This window comes from Maniola hyperantus, chromosome 11 (assembly GCF_902806685.2).
Source record: "Maniola hyperantus chromosome 11, iAphHyp1.2, whole genome shotgun sequence".
In the NCBI taxonomy this organism is placed as follows: domain Eukaryota; kingdom Metazoa; phylum Arthropoda; class Insecta; order Lepidoptera; family Nymphalidae; genus Maniola; species Maniola hyperantus.
This window is the reverse complement of record NC_048546.1, coordinates 11,744,583-11,757,630: the sequence shown is the minus strand read 5'-3', so window position 1 is coordinate 11,757,630 and position 13,048 is coordinate 11,744,583. Positions and strand designations below refer to the sequence as shown.

The following is a 13,048-nucleotide window of genomic DNA, read 5'->3' as shown; positions in this document are numbered from 1 at the left end:
GCCCCAGGGTCTCCACGGCAAACGGAACAAAAATATAAGAAAAATCTATATTCTATTCTGAAATAAACTACGAAAGAACAAACTTATCTTAACGTGAAAGCTTTAAAAAAATGGAGTTCCGGTGGAGTATAACAAAATCCATTAGCAGCCGTCCCGGTGGACGCGCGGCCTTCCGAATCGGAAATTACATTAAAAAGCGATACTTTTCAACAGCTGAAGATAGTTTCAAGGAAATGCAAAAAGCGCTGATTTCCTTTGAGAGAGGCAAATTTTTTAGTTCGCTTGCGTTGAAATATTGAAAAATTCAATTTATTGCAAATTCTAAGAGCATTTAAGCGTATAATTTGCGCACTAAGTTTTTTCTCTTTTCTTTTTGGTCTAGGATATTGTCGGTCATTTTCATGTTTTACTTTTTTGCAGCCGACTTCTTTTGCTAGTTTTAGAATGACTTGTAGTATCTAGCTGAGCACTAAGCTTGAGCTAGGAATAGCTGTGAACAAACAGTTCAATGGGCAGACTTTACGACCTTTCAGATTTCAGGCCACCGTTGAACTGTTGAAGCTTCAATCGCCAAGAAAAATACTTACATTATATTCATATAGTCTGTTTTTCAGGGTTCAAAAAATTTTCTCAACTGTTTGGCTACTTGCATGAAATCAAGTAGACATGGTGCAGGAAATAACAAGTAAAGCATCATCCAAACCTGCGCAACCAAAGCGATTACGAAGCGGGAACGTCATTCAACCGTTCGGCGGTTACCTCCCACGATATTCAATGGCACCATGCAAATCTAGGCGACCAACTACCCCTACACGTATAGATTCGTGTCGTGGACGCTCCCGCTCGTCGCGTCCCGCATCCTACATTCATAACGCACAGGTGTGGCCGTAGCTTTACACAAACGACGTAAAGCTAAGCCAGTTCTCCAAATAAAATAAAAGGTTTTCTTTGTAGCACAAAAGATTACAGAGTAAGTCACTTATCTCCCAAATATTTGACCTATATCCTGATAAGGTATCCTTAGGCAGCCGGAGAGTCGTCATAAAGGATAAGAGGGTTACCCTTGTATTGGTTTTCTTGAGTATTTTGATTTTCGTATATCGCCTTTGCCATGCCTTTATGATGCTTGGATTGTCAGACTTGAATGAACAATTCGATTAGTATTTGAGTTTGGTGCGGTAACAGTGATAGCCTAGTAAGGGGGTGAAATGGGGGTTGGAAAGTTAATATGAAAGTCCTATGCGACATGAAAATCGACATTCAGGTTATTAGTTTAAAAAAATAAAAATCTGTAGTATAAGTATCAGCTATTTTGAAAAAGGGGTTTGAAATAGAGGATGAAAATTTGTATAGAATTTTTTTACAAACTGTGGAAGGTAGGTTTCTTCTAGGGCTACCATTACCACCACCACCATTAGCATCAGCTAAAAAGCAATTTTACAAATTCTATCCAAAAGAAGGTAAAATGGGAGTTGGAAGATTGTATGAATGTCGTACCTATGAAACCTGTAAGTTCAGTCGTAGTGGTATTCTTTTTTTTTTTTTTTTTTTTTTTTAATACTAAACCTCCAACATGGCGGAAGGAGACTTTATTTACAATTTTTAATTTCTACTCTTTCATTCCATTTCTATCAGTTATTCTTCTCGCACTTTCATTCTTCATACTGGTTCTTTCTTTCATCCATCCTCTTTTTTACTCTGGGTAAGTTCCCATCTAACTAGGCTATTCTATCTTTATTTTATTCTTCTTAAACTAGATAAACTCGGGGACGTGAATGGGGTTGGGGTAGGTAGGTTTTTGATTTATTTTTACAGTGTTTTCTTATACTATTTTTACAAAAGTTTTTTAATGCTACCTTAAATTAAACTATGTTCCTACCTTAATTACAATATTTTATATGTTACTACAAATATAATCACTATATCTAGATAACATATTATTTTACACCTTATTTCTATTATTTACAGCTATACATAATTTTTTACAATATTCTAGGAAACATTCTCTATGTTTTTTACTAAAGATGATTTCCGACACTGTACCTTTACTCAATTTCATTCCTATTTTACTTTCTATATTATATCTATCATAATCATGGACCGGGCAGTCCAGAAGGACGTGGAGGACAGACTCCGAACATCCAGGGTCGCAGACGCACGACGGACTCTCCTTACACTTGAAACGGTGCAAGTACTCGGAGAATCCACCGTGCCCCGACAACACCTGGGTGACAAACCTGTCAACCTTTATTTTACCGATAGTCCGGTACGCGGCTATCGCATCGGGGAAGAAAACCCTGGTTACACCAGCCGTTTCACTGGTCTGATCTCGCCGGTTCCATTCATCAAGCGAGTGCATACGAATGCCTCGCCTGATGAACGAGACCGGGCAGCTGTCGTAGTCAAAAGCACGCTTAGACTTGAGCGCGGCTTCCTTGGCCAGATAGTCGGCACGCTCGTTCCCCTCTAGCCCCGCGTGGGCTTTGATCCAGAACAAATTCACATGTTTATCCCGGAGCAAAGCCCTACGCAGATGGTCTCGCGCTTCAACGGCCAGGGGATGAAGGGCCTCCGGATTGATTGTTGTCTGCAATGCAGACAGAGAGTCAGAATATATACCGACTGACCTGGCCAAGTTATCCGCTGCTATCCGCGTCGCCCTGCATATCGCCAAGAGTTCCGCCTGGTAGACTGTACAAAAGGACGGCAAAGCGAGTTTGAGGGTTTTGGTTTCGGCGGCACCACTCCACATGGATAGCGCCGCACCCACCTTGCCCTCAATCTTGCTGCCGTCTGTAAAGATGTTAAGGTCATGGCCGTTGTTGTCCATGAGTTGCGCCTGGTCCACCAGACACTTGAAATCGAGGTCGATATGCTGAGCGGGATGCGGGGACTGCAGTGCCGGGAACATCCGCTCCACCTCTCGATCCCCTATTGCACGCTGGAACACCCCTCGCCTCGCGCCATACAACACCGCGGCTTCGCGGATGCGCAGGTCGAGTGGGAGTATCCCAGCGAGCAACAGTGCTGAGTTCAGGGAGGTGGTGCGGTATGCTCTGCACAGCTTCTGCGCAAAGCCTCGCTGTACCACTTTTAACTGTTTTTGTATGCCGAGTTTGTCCACGGCCGGCGCCCAGACGGCGGCCGCGTACAACATCACGGGCTCAACTAATGCTCTATAGATAGCGCGGATGACCTCGGGGTGGAGGCCCCAGCTCGCCTTCGCGGCTCTCGAAAGCATGGGAATAGAAGGCGATTGCCTTTTTGCAGACATTTGCGACGTGCGTATTAAAAGTGAGGCGCTGATCTATGACGACTCCCAGTAGCTTGAGCTCTCTGACCATTCCAATGTCGACCCCTCCCATGTGGAGACGTGGGGTGTCATGCTTTAATTTACGCGTGATGACCATCGCACTGGTCTTTTGCGGTGCGAACCTTAGTTTATTAAGGTCCCCCCACTTCCTCACATGTTCGAGGGCGGCATTAGCCTGGTGTTCGATCTCTTGAGCCGTCTCGCCCTCAAAGACCAGCACCACATCGTCAGCGAATGCCTGCACATAATAATTTCTGGCCTCCAACTCCCGAAGCAGTGGATCCAACAACAAATTCCACAATATCGGCCCGCCGATAGACCCCTGCACGCAGCCCTTCCCGGTTTCCCTCACGTGCTCCTCTCCACAGTAACGTGTTCTCACTTGTCTGTCACTCAGGTAACTACCCAAGAGCTTTCTTATGTTTACGGGCACTCGTTCCTCCGCCAGTCTGACTTTAATTTGCGGCCACCATGCGTTATCGAAAGCGCCCTCTATATCCAGGGACACCATTGTCAACAGTTTTTTATTTCCTAAACCCTGTCGTATGTGTTCGACCAGTGTATAGAGGGCGTCTTCGGTGCTTCGCTGGGGCATGAAGCCAAATTGGCGGGTGCTAAGTCTTGGCGCTATATGATGCTTAAGCCTGGCGACAAGCATCTTCTCCAGCACCTTCCCGAGCACCGGGAGGAGACCGATCGGTCGATACGACCGTGGGGTCGTATAGGTGGCCTTCCCCGGCTTCCGAAGGAAGACCACCGTTGCCTCCTTCCAGGGCGCGGGAAAATGCTGGAGCTCGAGACACCTGTTGAAAAGAGCTAGTGTGAGATCGGGGTCAGACTCTATCACGTGCAGGCATATATCGGCGGTAAAGCCGTCCGCACCTGGAGCCTTTTTCGGATTGAAGGACCGACTAGCCAACTTTAGTTCCATATGAGTGAAAGGCGGGTCCCACGTATCCGAAAAAGTTTCAACGCCAAAGCGCTCGGCCTGTACCCTCACCTTTCGGTGCTCCTCGGAGTCATGCTCCTCTGAGTCCTCCGGGTAAAAGGTTTCGGCCATCAGCCTCACCGAGCCCCTAGCATCTAGCTCGATGTTTCCATCCACTAGTGGTGAATCCTCTTCCCTCCTGGACGTCCTGCCGAGTACCCTGTAGATACCCCCCCACACACTTTCCCCGTCCTGTTTTTCGCAAAAGGCGACCCAGCTGCGCGTTTGCGCATGCCTTGCTTCTGTTTCATATTTTTCCTTCGCCTCCAGGTACTCCCCAACTACCTTCTGACGCCTAACCGGCGCCGCGCACCTGATCCTGCCTTTCCTGGTGGCCACCTCGCGCTTAAGCGCTGCCAACTCCTCAGACCACCACGGCATCGCCAACACTTCCTTCCGCTTAATAAGCGGTATCGACGAAGCACACGCCTCTGCTATTATTTTGTTAAATTTATCTATTGTTTCGTCTATCTCTAATCCTGTCGTTAAATTTTTTAATTTTTCTGTCGTCAAATGTTCCCTACTAATGATTTGACCCAGTTTCTCATAGTGGTATTCTTAGGGTTCCGTACGTAATAAAGAAACTCTTAGAGTGAGATTTAGGTTTTTGAAAATTCCGTGGGAACTCTTTAATTTTCCGGGATAAAAAGTAGCCTATGTTCTTCCTCGGAATACAAACTATCTCTGTACCAAATTTCGTCTAAATCGGTTGAACGGTTGAGCCGTGAAAAGCTAGCAGACAGACAGACATACAGACAGACACACTTTCGCATTTATAATATTAGTATGGATTGTACGCGGACGCAATCGCGGGTAGTCACTACCCAATTACCCAAAATTATTATAAATGCGAAAGTGTGTTTGTTTGTTGGTTTGTCCTTCAATCACGTCGCAACGGAGCAATCATAGGACCGGATCAACGGATCGACGTGATTTTTTGCATGGGTATAATAAGTATAAGACCAGGAGAGTGACTTAAGCTACTTTTTATCCCGGCAAATCAAAGACTAGTATAATATTATAAATGCGACAGTGTGTCTGTCTATCTGTCTATCTGCTAGCTTTTTACGGCGCATCCATTCAACTGATTTTAATGAAATTTGGTACAGAGATAGCTTACATCCCAGGGAAGGACATAGGCTACTTTTTATACTGGAAAATCAAAGAGTTCCCACGAGGTTTTTACAAACCTAAATCCACGCCAACGAAGTCGCGGGCATCATCTAGTTTTTAATAATCTTAATAAAATCCATGCGGAAGAAGTCGCAGGCATCAGCTAGTAAAATATAATAAACCCTCTATTTTTCTAATTTTCAGTTCATATTATAATCAGCTCAGCCAGCACTTTTAATTTGAAGTCAGACACCGCGGTACAAAAACCTATCACGTAGGGGGATGTCATTAGTAGTTTAGTATTATTTTCATTAAATGCATAGTTGGGGAGGCTAGGGGATTGCTACGTGGATGGAATTGATAGCCTTGTCGACGGGACCTCCCCGTTCCCCGTCATTGTAGTTATGTGCATTTTACAGTAGGTATGTGGTTTATTTTAATACGTTCTACCTACCTACTTGTTTAATAAAAGTTTTGTGTCGAGCTTGTGCGAAATAATATTATTATTTTGACCAAGTCTTGCGAGTGATTCGATAGGAGATTTAGGGCGTTAGAGTGGAGATACACGATGACGAAATGACGACATAATTTACCATACATGGTTAGTTAAAAATTACACTTTTCAAAAACAAATGACTATTTGGTTATATATTTTGTTTCTCTTATTTTGTGAGCTGAATAAACTTTTATTTATTTTTGATAATAATGTGAGTACTGATAATATTATGGGTACTGATATAAGAGGAAAAGCTGAATGACTGATCTATCAACGCACAGCCCAAACTACTGGATGGATCGGGCTGAAATTTCGCATGCAGATATCAACCAAGAATTTTTTTTTGAAAATTCAACCCCTAAGAAGGTAAAATAGGGGTTAGAAAATAAAGTCCACGCGGACGAAGTCGCGAGCATAACCTAGTTAACCATATAATAACCATAACGAACAAGAGTATCCTCAGCCTATACAGAATTTAATTAAAACCTTGTATGTAACATGCAGAGTACCGCCATTTTTAGGATTTAAGCGGTATATTTCGACGGTGAAAAAGGACGGGTGTGTACCTACTCTTCAGATATTGCGAAACCTGATAAGGGTCGGGCTCGTTAGGGCGATACGCTAACAACGACATGGGTTGTCAATGGTCAATGTGAGAATATGTAAAAACACACTAAGTACAACGCGGCCGAAAGTAATGTACATCGACCTTTAGAAGGAGATAGCAAAGTCGAGCACTGTCTCTGACGTTGAGACCGACAAAACGTCATATAGGTATGAGTGATAGAGACAACGTTCTACAAATCCGAAATGTCATTCTAAAGGCCGATGTACATTACTTTCGGCCGCGTACTGTTTTTTTTTTTAATTTTTATATTCATTATAGGTATACGCTTGACCACAATCACACCTGATGGGAAGTGATGAAGTGGCCTAAGATGGGACGCGTTTACCTGCGTTTGTTGGGACTGTACTAAAAGAAAGATACGGGGGTTAAAATTTTAAGTCTTCTATTCAGGGGATTTGTGGTTCGACCACCTCTAACGTTTTATGTGTGTTATAAGGAATCAATTATTGTCACTTGCTTTAACGGTGAAGGAAAACATCAACGGCCTTTATAGGTCTGATAGCTATCTACCTAAAGAAAATGACTATTTAATTAAGCACTTAATTCTTTGAAGTAATCAGCCATAATAGCATACACTTGTAAAGGTTGTACATCGTTACTGATGATTTCATACAGCTTTTATTTCACATCGGAAAATATGTATGAGAAAATATGTTCTGACCAAGAAATATTATGACAAGAGCTAGCTTCAATATTTCATTCTCTTTGACATATTATGCAGAACAAACAGTGTATCTATCGATGCAAAGTTTCGACATACTCGAATAATATTTTTCCTTTAAAACTGGTTCAAGCTATCTTCACCTACTGGATGTATTGAAGGATATACAAAACAAAGACTTGCGAGGCTTCCGCTCTTAGTTCGCTACTTAATGCCTAACCGCAAGCGTTAGGCATTTAGGCGTTAGGCGTTAGTAACCTACGAGTTTGTATAAGAACTAGCTTTTTTTGGGACTTAGGCTGAGAGCTATGGAGCGTACTTTAACTTTGATCACACTAAAGTTTCCAGTAAAACGAGATCGATTTATGTCAGCGATAATAACGATGTATCGTTTTAGCAGTATCTTAAGTCTGATCGAGTGAAGTCAAAGTTTGCTCTATGGATCTCAGCTGGGATTTTGAAATTTTTAAAGATCCTGATATAATTCCGATGGATTTTCTCAAAACTCCTTCGGGGGGTTTCAAGTTTTCAACTTTCAAGACTGCAGCTCTAACTCATCCTCTTTCCAAACCACGCACCGCACCGTTTTTAAGCCTATTCTATCCTTCTGTGGCCAGGGCTCCACCTGCCTGCCTGGTACTTTTTCTAGCAAGATAACTTTCTAAACCTAGTGGTACTCGTACTTGACATACCAGTCAGTCGTCATTTTATGTTTTTTTAAATACATTGAAAACTTTTCCTAAAAAAATGATGCGCTTTACAAAAGCTTGTTGAAAGTGACATAAAATCAATTCGCTTGAGTTCACCGCATTATAAAATTGTAATACCATTATCATGCAGGGAAGCATACTTAAGCCCTCTTATGCCATTATTGCAAAAAGCCACTCTGCTATTACGTGTAATCACACGGCACTTATCGATTCTTACTTTGAAATGGGTCGATCAGAGCATATCGTTATTGTTTTCTGTTACTTTGAGCAAAATAATCTGTATATGTACCTATTGACTTTAGCGTAAGATCTCGATGGGCCATATGTTGCGACACGATAGGTACCGCTTGCTGCAGACAATTATGATGGGTAAAATAGCTGGGAAAAGAGGGATGGGAAGAAGGCAGAATTCATAGCTAACATCAGGGAGTGGACTGGCATAAAAACAGTCGGAGAACTATTCCGCCTAGCCAAGGACAAGGAGAGGTTTAAACGGCTGACTGCTGAATTTCAGTAATGAAGAGGCACTAGAAGAAGAAGATTGAATTTAGCCTCCTGTTCCGAGGGTCCGGAGTTTGATCACAGGAATGCACCTGCAACATTTCGGAGTTATGTAGTACCTACGGGTTTAACGGTGAAGGAAAACATTGCGAGGAAACCTCCATAACTAAGAGTTTTGCCAGAACGCTTATAGGTTTGTTGATACAGTGGAGCTAAAATCTTGAACCACTAACAACAAAAATACTACAAATTTAAAGAAAAATATGTGGGGTATATCGAAAAGATAATTAATGTAATAGATGTTCTTTGCGTATCCATAAAGTGGGTTGAATATTACAATACCTATTAGGTCATTGAATACCTAGTAGAGGAATCCTCGTGTAAATCCCACGGAATTATACTAAAAGGCTTATGCTACTTTTTGTATCAGAAAATCAGAGTTCGTGGTACAGAGACAGCTTGTATCCCGTATACCGATAATAGGCTAAATTTGTCCCGAAAAATAAAACAGTTCCCTTGGGATTTTATAAAACCTTCATCCATGCGGCCGGAATCGTGGGCATCAACAAGTTAGTATATTTAATAATATAATAAGAAACTTAATTAATAATCAACAGGGCAGAGGTGCATACTGTAAAGTCAATTTACCTACAGTATTATATATACAACTATACCTTGTATCGACGAGAGACCAAGAGAGACATCAATTAGTGTAGTAATCCACGTGTAAAGCCGACGGAATTGTACCTGGATCCCAGTAATTATGGCCACACTACATCCACCTACCCTGCAAGTATTAAGACTAATCTGTACTAAATTAGTACGTTGTTTTGTGTGGGTGTCTCAAATGGTCGGACTATTATGGAGCCTTTTGTGATTACCAAGAAATAGTTGTACGAAAAAATAGAAAAGTGTTCTTCATTGAATATTCTTTTAGTAGGTAAGTACGTTGTTTTGTGTGGGTGTCTCGAATGGTTGGACTATTATTTATTTATAGAGCCTTTTGTGATTACTGATTACCGAGAAATATATGTACGAAAGGTTAGGTATTCTTCATCAAAATTTCTTAATTTTCGAAATTTCTTAGATACAAGGTAAAAAATCGCACAAAATATAATTTTGCCAAAAATATGGAGAACAATTCAGTTAATTATAGAAGTACTTAGTAGGCTTATAGTAATTAAACGCAGCTAAATGCAGATCTGACTAAAGCGGGGATTGAATTCAAAACTTTGTTGAATTTTGTGTGTTCTATACAGAGAAAAGAAAACATAATGCAATAGGTTCCTGAAAAGCCTTCTTCCTCCGTTAACCGCATGAAAAAAGTTTTAAGTGGCAATAAAAATATACATATTACACCTATTTATGTTTAACCAATTTTGCGGGTAGTTCGCCTTTACAACTACGGCTCGTATTATCCCTCCTTTCTGAAATATCGCCCCATTTGTCCGGTATAAAATCCAATGCGTCGATAAAGGCCGGCAATTCCCCATTGATCCCTAAAATTTTGCGGACATAAAAACAAACGCAGTCTCCTGTGAACCCCTCAAATCGGAATGAGCCTTAGAATGCGCGGTGCATAGAGTGAAAATTTAAAAAGTTTACCTACACACGTAAGTCAAAAAAGTTGCTCAACAAGTAATTTATAAAGTTTTCGGAAAAATCCCAACCGCAGTTTGTACTGCATCTTTTTCAGGCCACACATTTAAGCGCATAAAGTCCGCCATATTGCTTTTTAAGAATTGTGTGTAAACTCGCGTCATCAAGACAAATCTAATGATTTATCATTTATCCAAATTGGTTGAGCCGTTGAGTAATTACGAGCGGACATAGGAACGGATACAGGTCAAAACATAACCCTCCTTTTGAGCTTCACCGCAGGCGGGTACAAAACTTTTTTATCATAGTTACGTTAGTAATCAGCTCTTGACTGCGATTTTACTAAATCAGCTCTATAAAACGTTTTGTGTCTGATAAAGACCAGACCACCATAACTTTATTCACAAAGGAGTGTGAGGTCTGCCCAGACGCATTTGACTAGAAGGCGGGTGAATCCTTCTTCTGGGACGAAATCCGTGCTTAGTAGTAGTAGGTATAGTGGGCTGGCGATGGGTTAAAAAAGATGATGATTGATTGATGAAATAGTACTAGTTGGTACACGACCACGGCGAAGGAAATTATCGTGCCCCCTATGCCTGAAACCCGCATGCTGAAAGTTTTCCATAATGTCCAAAAAGTGCATGATGTATGCCAATCCGCACTTGGCCAGCGGTAGACTATGGCCAAACATTTCTCCTTTTACGAGAAGAACCGTGCTCAGTAGTGAGCTGACGATGCTATAAGAAAAAATTTCGTCCAACGCAGAGCTTCAATTTTGTATCGCAACAACGTCTATCGAATCGCAACGCCTTAACCAGCACCAGTTAACTCAAATGGTATTGAAACTGGTCCTATTCCTGTCAAGTGTATGCAACTATGGTCTTTTGAGGCTATAGTTCCAATAGGGCAAGCTTCATGCAAAGTTGGGTACCTGTGAGTATGCTAACGATGGTACCAGGAAACTAGAATATCGAAAAGCATATTTCGAAATGCAAACTGTTCTGTGTAGTATGTAGTGTGCACACACTCATAGAAAATTTACAAGAGGAAGGCATGAAGCAACGACACGTCGGGCTCTACAGCGACAAAGTGAGAAAAATATGGTTGTTCAATATTTATGGGATTTTTATTTCCGTCGTTTAACTTCGGATACACGTTGACAGACGGCAGGGGACAGTGCAAGGGGAAGATAACGCTGGAAGAGCTCGTGTGTCACTGTATTCATTCATCTGTACTAATTTGAAATGAGTGGGTGAGATGAGAGTGGTAACTGAAATACGGAGATGTCATAATAACTCGAGGTTTCAATGAAATGGTTTAAAAAGCTTACTCATTGCAGTGTAGGTAATAACAAAAATTGGTGCTCATATAAATAATCAAAGAAAAATTATTGTGCTAAAAATAAATAGTAATAGATAATCTTGTAGGTAAGCACAAGTACCTATTCAAAATGTAATCTGAAACGAAAGTGCTTTGCAATCCGCTTGCGTAGACATTTTCTGTATTTCAAAATTGGAACAATTTTCAAGAACAACAAAATAATATCGAAGACAGAGAGAACTAGAGTGAGGGAACTCTCGGTTTGATACAGAATCGACGATATGTCAAATATTTGGCTATGGTGATGTGAAATCATAGAAAAAGGCTAGGGCTACCTGCATCAAATGTATTAACATTTGATGCCTGCCAGTGACGTCAAAGCCTCGACGTATTGTTAGATAAAATAAAATAACTAAAAATAAAAATCTTTTTTATTCGTATAAACTTTTACAAGTACTTACGAAGTACTTAGAAGATCCCTAACTTCCAAAATCTTTTGTAAAATTTATCAGGTTAAAAATAATAGTCTACTTACCTACTGAAAATACTCTAGCACTTTAACAGCCGTACTCAGAGTCGCTTAATCGTTACTTAAGTTTAGTTAAAACGAGACAGAGCTATATCTCTCACATAAATCTGTCTCGTTTTAACTCAATCTTAAGTAACGATTGGCGACTCTGAGTACGGCTGTAAGGAACTTGGCCAACAATTCAATTATATAGAGTAGGTAAGTAAACGTTCTGAATGCAAAAACTTAATAAGTACTAGTTTTGAATTTTTAAGTCATTTCCAGACATTTTATAGTCGTACGTCCGTACGTTGTTTTTCTTGGCTGGTGCATTCATTTGGCGCGGCTTAGGAGGATAAATAATGCATGCGCCTCGAGGGGTCATCGGTATTCCGCGACAGTGCTCACCATGTCCAAACTACACTGCTTACTCCCTGCTCTTTATGTTCTCCTGGTACAATGGTTCATTGTTCCGTACATACAATGTTGAGTGTAATGTTGGGACAACATGACCTTTATCTGTCTGTTCTGTAAGGCCCTTCATACATTGCGATACTCGCAAGAGACGATACCTCAGTCGCATGCCAGTAGAATACATGTTCGCTACTCGAGTTCTGTACATTATGCTACTGAAAACAAAGAATTCTTCTTGAACTGTAATATCAAACTGCTGATCTGCCGCCATTTTGTCAAGATTCGTAGGAGACGCGACGCGCGGGCGACGACGCGGTGACGGCGAAATGTGCGAATCACTATACAAATATCTCACTATATATATGTGAGATACTCCTCAGCGACTCATCTTCGAGACCCGCGTAGGATACTAGTCGTCTGTAAATATCGTAATGTAAGAAGGGTCTAAGAAATGGAGAATATTATTTATTATCACTAGCTTATCCCCGCGACTACATCCGCGTGGACTACACAAACTTCAAACCCCTATTTTACCCTCTTGGGGGTTGAATTTTTAAAAATTCTTTCTTAGCGGTTGTCTACGTCATAATAAAATCCAATTCATGCCAAATTTCAGCCCGATCCGTCCAGTAGTTTGAGCCGTGCGTTGGTAGATCAGCCAGTCAGTCAGTCAGCTTTTCCTTTTTTACAGGGTGTAACAAAACGCTGGCAAAAGCGAAAACAGGGTGATAGTACTGATGATTACTGATATGATACCACAAAAAAACGCGAAAAAAATATATAAAAATTCATATACT

At 41.2% G+C, this 13,048-nt stretch overlaps 1 protein-coding gene across 1 annotated transcript; it reads right to left on the bottom strand.

Moving 5' to 3' along the window:
- Window positions 1–1,942: 1,942 nt before the first annotated feature.
- Window positions 1,943–3,157, bottom strand: LOC117986699 (uncharacterized). Its single transcript, XM_034973573.2, has one exon. The coding sequence runs from the start codon at window positions 3,155–3,157 to the stop codon at window positions 1,943–1,945; it is 1,215 nt and encodes a 404-aa protein (XP_034829464.2).
- Between the last annotated feature and the right edge of the window lie 9,891 nt (window positions 3,158–13,048).

Excerpts from the sequence above, each read along its gene's own strand:
- LOC117986699 (XM_034973573.2), bottom strand. The coding sequence starts at position 3,157 with ATGTTGTACGCGGCCGCCGTCTGGGCGCCGGCCGTGGACAAACTCGGC.